General features: G+C 42.3%; 1 protein-coding gene across 1 annotated transcript in view; it reads left to right on the top strand.

Moving 5' to 3' along the window:
• CUNH10orf82 (chromosome unknown C10orf82 homolog) overlaps positions 1-1,672 on the top strand; it is a 6,361-nt gene extending 4,689 nt beyond the window's left edge. Inside the window, exons 4-5 of the mRNA XM_024198439.2 lie at positions 892-992; positions 1,518-1,672. Of these exons, the coding sequence (XP_024054207.1) occupies positions 892-992; positions 1,518-1,672 (256 nt within the window). The remainder of the gene's footprint in view (positions 1-891; positions 993-1,517) is intronic.
• The last annotated feature ends 8,584 nt before the right edge of the window (positions 1,673-10,256 follow it).

Here is a 10,256-nt window from a genome sequence, read left to right as displayed (position 1 = left end):
ACACACACACACACACACACACACACACACACACACACACACACACAGCACCCTACAGATATGTCATCACTGAGCATGTGCTAGCACTTGCTGAGGCTGTAATTGAGGTTTTGCACTATACAGTGAGGAAGTCTAATATGTTGTGTGCTGAGTGCTTACTCATCTGTTGGAAAGCATAAGGGACCTATGTTCACAGGTCCCCCCTACACAGCCTCACCCAGGAGCGCCGCCAGCTTTTCTGCCGCCCTAGGTGGCGGAAGGTCCCGCCCCAAAATGCCACCCCCCACAGAGGCGGCGGAAGGTCCCGCCGCCGAAATACCGCCGCGGTCGCTGCCCCCCAAATTGTAGCGCCCTAGGTCACCTAATGGGTTGTGCCGGCCCTGGCCTCACCCATGCACCCCATTTTCCTCACAGGTATACCTATGCACCCAGTGAAGTTGATGGACTTGCATGAGTTTAGCTGAGAGCAGAACTGGGTCCAATGGATGAAATCCTGACCCCACTGAAGTCTAAAGGAGTTTTACCATTGACTTCAGTGGGGTCAGGATTTCAGCCCATTATTCCAAGTAAGGTTCTTGTATTTCAGTGTCTGGTTTCAGTGGCAATGCTATAACAGTCTCTCTGTTGATGTCAGTTGGATCCCATATTCCATGCACACGCAAAACTCCCTGGAAAGGCAATGGGTGTTTGGGGTGTGCAAGGAACACATGAGTGTTGTGGGCATGTGGGGAAAGACTCGTGAGCAGAACACATACACTTGGAAGACAATTAAGGCCATGAAAGTTAAAAATGAAGTCTGATAGTTATGTAAAACATGGGGACATGTAAGCAAATTCTGAAATGATGGAAGTTAGAGGATACCTTCTGAACTGTGATTTTGTTTTAATTTAGAGGCAAAATGCATGAAGTTAAAGTTAGCAAAGTTCCCAACACATACCAAAGATTCTACAGGCCTGAAGGGATGCTGCCAAAATACAGCGGTCATATTCCACGTAAGAATTTAGAATTTCTGTCCTTTAAAAACATATGGTTTGCTATACACGTTGCTCTCCAGCACTGATTTATTATTTATTGATTTGGAATGTTATTACTGTAGCCAATATGAGTGAAGTTCAATGCTTTGGGAGCCCTTGGCAATCCTTTAAAAGCCCATCTAAATAAACCTATCATGTCAAGATTAAATAACGCCGCAGCAACATAAATATACCAAAAATGAGTTAACCACCTCATGAAGTCCAACACTGTCCCTAGCCTGCCTCACCCATTCATCATCTCCTTACAAGCAAGGTAGAAAAGATAAGCCTTGCAGCAACTTCTGAAGGCTAGCAAACTTGATCGGTTGCGGACAAAGTGGAGAAGTGAGTTCCAAAGGTCCAGGGCTGTAATGGAGAACAGCCTGCCAGCCACCCCCTCCTTTCTCTTGCACCAATGAGGCACAGGCAACCTCCACTGACTGCAACTACAGCAGTATTTCATGGGACTTCAGGGATTAAACAGTGGGCATTTGTTTCTTGCAGATGAACATCTTGTCATTGGGAAAACATTTGGAAACCTGTGCAGAAGCTGCTCGGTATGCTCGCACACGGAGGAATCCTATGGTGCACATCTCACTAAGAAACGTAATGCCACGTTGAAGCTCCCAAAGAACTTGAAATGTAACATGAAAAGTTGAAACATGCGGTGATTTGGACTTTGGCAATTGATTAAAAACTACTGAAATACTATCTGAGATGCGCATGTCATTAGGCTTGATCTCAACACTTAATGCTATGTTATCTGAGATGTGTAATGTTTTGGATAAATTTCACGTGTGAGGTAAATATGAAAGTATGGTTATAAACCACAGTGTGATTCAGTAGTTATGAACACAGCTAGATCAGCATTGCTAAAGCATTTCCCCTAATACTCTTTAGCATAATTGCTGGCAGCACTTCAGCATAATTCAGTTCTTCGGTTTTACTGAAACAAGGGTATTGAATTTTTGGGCTGAAGTGAAAAGCACTGGAAAGAAAAATGCCAAAGAGCGAAAGGAATCAGTAACTTCCAGAGTGACCCGCTGGAAAGGGCAGGGTACACTTGGCTACACAAACAGGATTTAAAATGTAGTTTGAAACAGCATATCCCAAACTTTTGGAAGCCGAGTCCCACTTCAGGAAAATGAAAGCAATCATGTCCTTTAACCAACCCCTCCTATCTTCATTTATATACCTTCCACACTCCTCCCCACCGTGGCACAGTCTTCCTGCTGCTTTACCCTTTTGGGAAACACAACCTTAGAAAAAGAAGGGGGGGGGGCGGGGGGCAAAATATACCATCAGATTGGGTTAGAGTCAATCATTTAACCCTTATTGTATTCAGAGTTGATGGGTGTGGGGGGGAATCATATGCTTTCTTGTCAAAAACTCTAAGCATCCCCATTTCTCCCCAGCTCCAGGCCTCAAAGGGTCACTATTTTTCTGCTTCAGCTCTAATCAGCATATTCTTTAAAATGGTGTCAACAGCTGGTGGCCTACCTACACTAGTGTTTCCAGAGTTGCCAACACACGGGTGGAGTGGAACCATTGTTAGCAACAGTGACACATTTTTGGTGAGTTTCCCTAGTGTAATCAGTGGGCTGGATCCTCATACCTGTCCCACATGCAGGGCCGGCTCCAGGGTTTTGGCCGCCCCAAGCAGCTAAAAAAAAAAGCCGCGATCGCTATCTGCGGCAGCAATTCGGCGGGAGGTCCTTCGCTCCGAGCAGGAGTGAGGGACCGTCCGCCGAATTGCCGCCGAACAGCTGGATGTGCCGCCCCTCTCCGAAGTGGCCGCCCCAAGCACCTGCTTGGTAAGCTGGTGCCTGGAGCCAGCCCTGCCCACGTGCTTTGCACTGATTCCCAGAAATCATTTTTGCCCCACTGGTCCTATCGCTGGTCCTGTATGCAAGAGCTCTTACATGGCCAGAGAAGATGATAGTAATAATATCAGAATTTCAAAAGACCTTCAAAATCCTGACATGCATAAAGGGCCTGGGAAAGACCAAGAAGATCTAGACCATAACAATGCATGTGCTGCAAATATCTGTTGGTATATTTCCTGTTCAGAACCATGTTGGCCAAATGAGCTGTTGTAGAAACATGATCAAAGAAGGGGCAAAAGCAATGGGTAAAATTCCCCAGCTTTATTCGACTTCATTGCCCTTTGCTTAGGCTTTGGTATCCCCATTTGGTAAGGGAGGCATATCTGTATTATAGATAATTAGCTTGCACATTATGTATTGAACCTTGACAATTTGTTCTGTCAAACGTGTCAAAATCTGTGACCCAATGGGGTTATACGGGAAAGGTTTGGATTTAGATTTGCTAATCAATTCTATAATATCTAATTCTTTACAACAGCATAATTTAATAGCTCCAATTTCTGCTTTCAGGTCTTTGATTTCCTTGTTAAGCATTTAAGTTTCAATTCTTTTTTTTTAATCTTTTAACCTTTATCCCTTTGATTTTTTTCTCAGCCTATAATTTATTATAGTCTCCTGTCAGAGGGGGAGGTAGACTAGGTGACTTTTACTGTATTGCAAATTATAATTATTAGCGTTATTTGCATTAGTAATGGATTCATTCTTACCACTGAAAACAATTCCATTATCTGATCAGACAGTTATCTTCACACACAGTTCAGATTGTCCGTGATCATATATTTTTATTAGGCACCTCTTCCTCAGTGGGTCAAAAGGAAAATTATTCTTCAGTATAGTAAGTGGTCTTTCTGCTCCTAATGCTTCCCTGAGTAAAGATGCTAACCCTACAGGGAAGTAGAACAAGACCTGCTCTTTTCCATTGTTCTATCATATGTGGCAAGTATAGTGAGATGTGCTTTCATGGCACCTCGATCCAAAGCCCAGTATTGTCAATGGAAGGACCCCCATTGTTATCAGTATATGTTGGATCAGGCTCATTATTCCAGTTCAGTGGGAGGCACTGTGAGGATGATTCTTGCTTGACCTTTCAACTCCTTTTATTTTTTAATTGAAAAACAAAGGTGAGAGAGGCACTGTTGGGTTGACCAACTGGGGCAGGATGAGTTGGCAATGGGAATGGATACTTCTTCATCTCTTGTCCTTTAAAATGGAGTGTGCCCTCACTGGGATACAAAGTTTTCACATGAGATCACTGTCCAAATTAACCAGGAGGTGTGGGGGAGATGGGTAAAGGAAGGATGGTGCAGGGCTACAGACCAGCCAAGCACCTCTAGACGTTAAGAATAACTTGGGTCAAGGTTGGAGTGGAGACAGCAGAGAACCTCTCTCTGCCTTCTCCACTGCCCCCTTCCCAAGGCATCGAGTGATGGCCAGCATGGGACCAGTGGTGTAAAGGTATCAAGAGAAAGCTCATAAGTCCAAGAACTTCTGACATAAGAACGGTCATACTGGGTCAGACCAAAGGTCCATCTAGCCCAGTATCCTGTCTTCTGACAGTGGCCAGTGCCATGTGCCCCAGAGGGAATGAACAGAACAGGTAATCATCAAGTGATCCATCATCGTGTCAGCCACGGATTCTCTTCATACCATTACATGCTGTGTTTTAGTAAATACAGCTTGTAAATAAAGAGACTGTGAATAAAGAGACACAGGTCCTCTTCTCAACTCTGCCACTCCCTTGTTGGGTCATTTTGGGCAAGTGTACTGGATTTTTTTGTGTTTTATCTGCCTCAGATGTAAAATGATGATATTAATACATACATGTCTGGAACACTTTTAGACCTGTGATTGAAAGAGACTATGGAAGTGGCAAATATTGGTAAATTTCAGCTATAATTAGGTTGTACGAATGTTATCTATTTGAGCCAAGATTGTCAGAAGTTACTGGTGATTTTTGGGTGTCCAACCTGTGTGACCTTTAAAGTAGGGGTAATCAGTACTTTCTGAAGGTCAACCCCTCCCCAACTTTTAAAGCCTCTCAAATATTGACCTCAAAATGAGCCACCCCAAATCTGTAGTAACTGCTGAACATTCTGGGCTTTGTTCTTAATAAAGTCATGTATAATTTTAATTCAGGACTGTCTGTGTGAGATCATTAGATCATGAAACAATGTGGTTTATTTGCAGGATTGGCTCCTTCCTTTTTCTTCACTTCCTTAATTGGTTTGATGTCAATAGTTATTCCCTTCATCTACAGAATTAAAGGTAAAAGGATCTTGCAATACTATATATACATAGCAATAACTGCACAGCTCCTAACAGAGTAGAGACTTGCATGACTGTTTGGGATACAGATTTTAAATAAGCTTGTCTCTGCAATATCCACTCATTTTTACTGTATAATTGCATAGATACAGATGTAAGCAGTGTCAGGATGAGCTCTACCCTGACATCTGGTGGTGAATTGTGGCGAGTTGTGGAAAAGAACTTCAGGGGCTGATCTTGTTTGCATAGGCACACCCACCCCGCCTAGCATGAGCCCACAGCAGCCCAAATGGTCACTTTGGCTGCTGTGGGATCCCCAGTTTCTCTGTTATTGGGGCAGGAAGAATAAAGTGTTGTTACCCTGATTATGTGAATCAAGGGCAGTGGAACTGTTTTATGACAGAGGGACTCGCCATCAACTAAGTAGCACTCGCTAGACAAGGGACATGGGTTCCAAAACCCAGTGAATTGAGAGAGAGGCTAGAGACAGGTATGTGTACTTAATGGTATGGGCCCCTTTTGAGGGCCTGAAACACTAATTGCACTGCCTTCTCTCTCCACTGTGGAATATCAGAGCTAATTTTGATTCCATTAGGATTCTAGTTACAGGCTGCTGAGCTGAATTCAATTTGGGCCAATGGTGCAGCAGCACTGGGGCTCCCCTACTACAAGCTGAAATCACTAAAGAGCTAAAATTACTAAGAGCTGAAATCACTGAGTGCTTGGGGGGGCCCCTGAAGATATATTGCTGAGTGTCTGGCGGAGCAGACCATGTTCGCGGGACGGCTGGAGCGGCTCACGGGACAGCTGGTGGAGTGGAGTGGAGCGGAGCAGCTGGCAGAGTGGCTCGCGGTGAAGACTGCAGCAGAACCCCACGGAGAGGCTGGACAGTCGGCCTTGGACCATGTAAGGTGCCCCTTAACACCCCTGGACCCCTCCCCCCCATTTCCGCCCAGGCTGATAAACTTTTGAACTCTGGGGCTGCACTGACCAGGGACAGAGACTTTTGGGTTGTTGGACTTTTCGATGATTTTTTGGGTTGCTGGACTTAAGACCCTAAGGGGAAAAGGACACTGCCAAACTTACTTGGGGGTGGGTCTTTTGCTCATGGTTTGTGTTATGAATGCTGTTTGTGGTGTTTCCCCAACATAATGCCACGTTGTTTCCCTCCTTTATTAAAAGGATTTTGCTACACTCAGACTCCGTGCTTGCGAGAAGTATTGCCTCTTAGAGACGCCCGGGGGGTGGTATGTAATTGTCCCAGGTCACTGGGTGGGGGCTCAAGCCGGTTTTGCATTGCGTTATTGAAACGGAATCCCTAGATACTGAACCTGGCCCTTGTTGCTGCCAACTCAGACGGGCAGAAGGGTTACACATATATAATAATTTCCAATATATTTTAGTTTTTTCTGGTTGGTTTTTATGTATAGGGATGAGACGGGACTAACTTGTACTTAGGCCGTAGTTAGGATTTTTCACATAAAGCTGGTCAGAAAATAACATTTCCTTCAGATTTTGGAGAGTTTTTATCAAAAACCAAAACCCCACAAACTGAAAAAATTCAATTTGGGGGTTTTCAATGACACCTAACATTCTTGATAAAAATGGACTTTTTTTTAGAAAATACCCATTCTCCCCCCCCCCCCCCCCCCAAAAAAAAGCTATTTTCAGTTAAAGAAAATGTTGATGGAAAATTTTTGACCAGCTTTATTTTCAAGACCTGCTTTACCTAAAGTTTAAATGCAAATTTCTAAGGTGTGGCTTTCTAATTTAAGTGCTAAGCAATAACCAAATAGCAAATGACTTATGCATTTTTGGATTCTAAAACTAGATTAGTTTTAAATTCAATTTCATAATAAAATACATGTTGAGTAAATTTTATGCAAGCGCTATTAATTACATTTTAGGGGGTATCCAGTAAGACTTGGAAAGAAGTATAATATATAAAATACTAGCAATAGCAGGGACAAATGTTTATCAATATTTTGGCTGGCTAAAGAAAGATCTAGTATAACAAAGTGATTAATGCAAAAAGAACTCTGAAAAGTGATTAATAAAAACCTTTAAAAGGTTCAAGAAGTAAATTAATCACTGCCAAATTAAGATGCACTCAAGAAATAGTTCTAGAAAGGTGAGACTTGATTAGCGCATTGATTTATGAAGCAAATCAGAAGAGACATGTTCTATAGACAACACTGAGTATCACTATACATCAAGAATAATTAGAGTCAAATAAGATCTTCAATGTCGCTTAGCTGTTTTCTGATGAATTAGAATACATGATGAAAGTACATTTGCACTCTGTGGAAGAAGCCTCTTTGATTCTTGAAAAAGTGGTTTGGCAAGTTAAGTGACTTATACGAGTGGCTGCCTGTAGCATGTGAAGAGGAGGAAGTAGCTGAGTTCATTTTTGTACGATATCAGAGGTTTCCCCAAATAACATATATATCATATTTCTGGTTTAAAAATGGCCCTTTACTGGTTACTGAAAACCAAAAAGATTGTTTGCAAGAAAACCACGGGTGGAATTCACTATTTGCATAATCAGGGGGCCAACAGAGATTTGAGACAACTTATGCCAGCAGGGAAGCTGGCCCCAAATGCCAATTGTTTTACATGTATTAGAAGAGCCTTGCTTTTTAATTCTGTGTCAATAGGGCTACCTTGTGCTTCTGTCAGTGGAGGGGACTGGGCTCCACATGGCTCAGGGAATGATTCCCCCCTCATTCTCCCTACTGGGATCATTCCTTGATCCCTGGTGCCTGCAGAGGCCTTTGCACAGGTGTACCATGGGGTTCAGGCTTTGTGGGGTGACAGGACAGGAGACACATGTTTCTGCATCATCATCCCTGTTCCTCTATTAACCTCACAGGGCGTTAGCAAAAATGTCAGTGCTTAAAATTGCCTTTTCTCCTCCCCTCTCTGTTCCTGCCCCATGTGTAGGAATGGAATCGCGCAGGATGTGACCCACCGTTTTCTAATTACAAAGCCCCTACTTCGCGAATCACTTACACACGTGTTTAACTTTAAGCAGGTGCTTACGTTTAATTAACTTCAATGGAAACTAAGCACATGCGTAGGTGCTTTGCTGAATCGCGGCCTCTGCGTTCATATTCCCATGGTGATGGAGATGGTTTGAAAACCTGCATGGATTGATTTAGAGGTTATTCTTTCCTCTGCTCCCTTCTGAAAGGGAGCCAATTACAGCACAAAGGAAAGGACAGGTTTAATGAATGCCAGGAAACCATTGCACTAAAATCTTGCCTTAACACTGCTACTGCTTCCCAAAGGACTAGCCCCTCATTAGTATTACAGACAAGAAGATACGTTGCTTAGTTTACAGCATACGGTATATACCACCAGGCTTACTCAAGTCCAATATACAAAAAAAAACCTGACAGCTGAAAATACAGTACTATTGCATATGAGAGAGAGAATGCACAGCCCAGGACAAGGACAATCTAAAATGTAATGAAAGTACCTAAGCCATTTTGTCTCTAACATTTGAAATTCTAATAGTAACACTGCACACCAACAAAATAATAGTAATTTCTAGCAGGGATTATAAAAACTAAACTACAGTGTAAGGTATTGGTCATCAAATAACTCATTCCACAACAAAGTTCTCCCACATTTGTTTTCTAATGTTGATAATAAAAGAGACATTTTGAGATCTGAGTTGTGTTTCTCTTCCTTTGATGAACAAAGTCAGTTTTTAAAATGCAGTAAAATACATCTCTGAAATGATGCAGGTAAAACCAAAACATTTCTGCATTTAAAGACTCAATCAAAGATTTGCTGTGAATGGTGAGATACTAACGTAAAAAAAAAAAAAATCAATCCAGTATGTATTTTGAACATGATTTGTCACAAACAGCATTTCTAATAGATAAGAGTGATTATATGGTAAAGAGCGTAATTTATATATCCCAAGCACTATGCTTTTGTCACTGACATCGTTAAGGAATTTGACACGTTTGCAAGAGAACAATATATGTCAACTGAAATATATACCAATTAGCTATAAATGGGACATTGAAATGAATGATGCATGTACATGCTATACTTAGAAGTAATAACATGTGGTTTAAAGTCACTTGCGTTTTCAAACAAGAATTCTTTTTATGTTGTCATTTAAAAAATCTAATATTTCAAAAGGTCAGGAATAAATAGCACCATTAGCATTAAAAGCTAGCAAAAGGGAAAGTAATTTGTTGTTCATTTAACAATGCATTTTATGTAACAGCTTTGTAAAGTGTTCATTTTTATTCTGCTAAAACAAGGTGGAAGCTGTTCCAGTTCATTATTAAAGAAGGATTTTTTATTATACCATTGTCAATTTTAATGTCCTGATTCTGTTAGGTATTTGTTAAAATTATATGGTCTGCTGGAGTGGCTATGGCAGAGGATAATGCTGAGAATATCACGACTGTCAAAACAAGAGTGTGGGCAAGTATCTGCTTATACCAAGCTATGAGGAATGAAAAACAAAGGCGAAAATCTCCCTCAACGTTAGGAAGTTAATATCCCTGTAGAAGGTGCCCCAGGAGGAGTCACTGAAATTTGTGAGCTAGATTCTGTACGACAGCCCCACTGTGACAAAAAGGAACAGGTGCGGCAATGTCAAGAGGTTGCAAGATGCAATGAGCCCTGACATCATGTTGCAGGGTACAGTGTCCATGCAACCAGGCTGTGTCTGGCTACTGCTGATTATAGATGGGGTAGCAGCCACTCTGCTGCTGTATGTGCTATGAATTTACCCAGTAGCCACGTCCCTTACACATGTACATCTCTTGTTCTGTTTTCTTGTGGAGACCGGCTGTGGAGGTCACATGCTCAGTGGGCAAGTGGATGCAGATTCCCCCTCTGTTTTTTGACTCACCGGTATGGCCACAATGGAACACGCTCACTACTTAAGGGGCTATTGTGCCTGCCTGCCCAAGCCAGCTTACTACTGGATCCTGTGTGACTATGAGTGCCCGTATGGAGCAAGATTGTAAGAGTTATTAAAAATTATGCTTTCACAAACACCCTTTCTCCTTCGCGTCTTCATCCACAGCTACTCCGTGCTCACTTGCCTCCATGTGACCTC

The sequence above is a fragment of the Terrapene carolina genome, unplaced genomic scaffold (assembly GCF_002925995.2).
Source record: "Terrapene carolina triunguis isolate 2854851 unplaced genomic scaffold, T_m_triunguis-2.0 Scaffold95, whole genome shotgun sequence".
Taxonomy (NCBI): Eukaryota; Metazoa; Chordata; order Testudines; family Emydidae; genus Terrapene; species Terrapene triunguis.
This window is presented reverse-complemented; position numbering and strand designations above follow the sequence as displayed.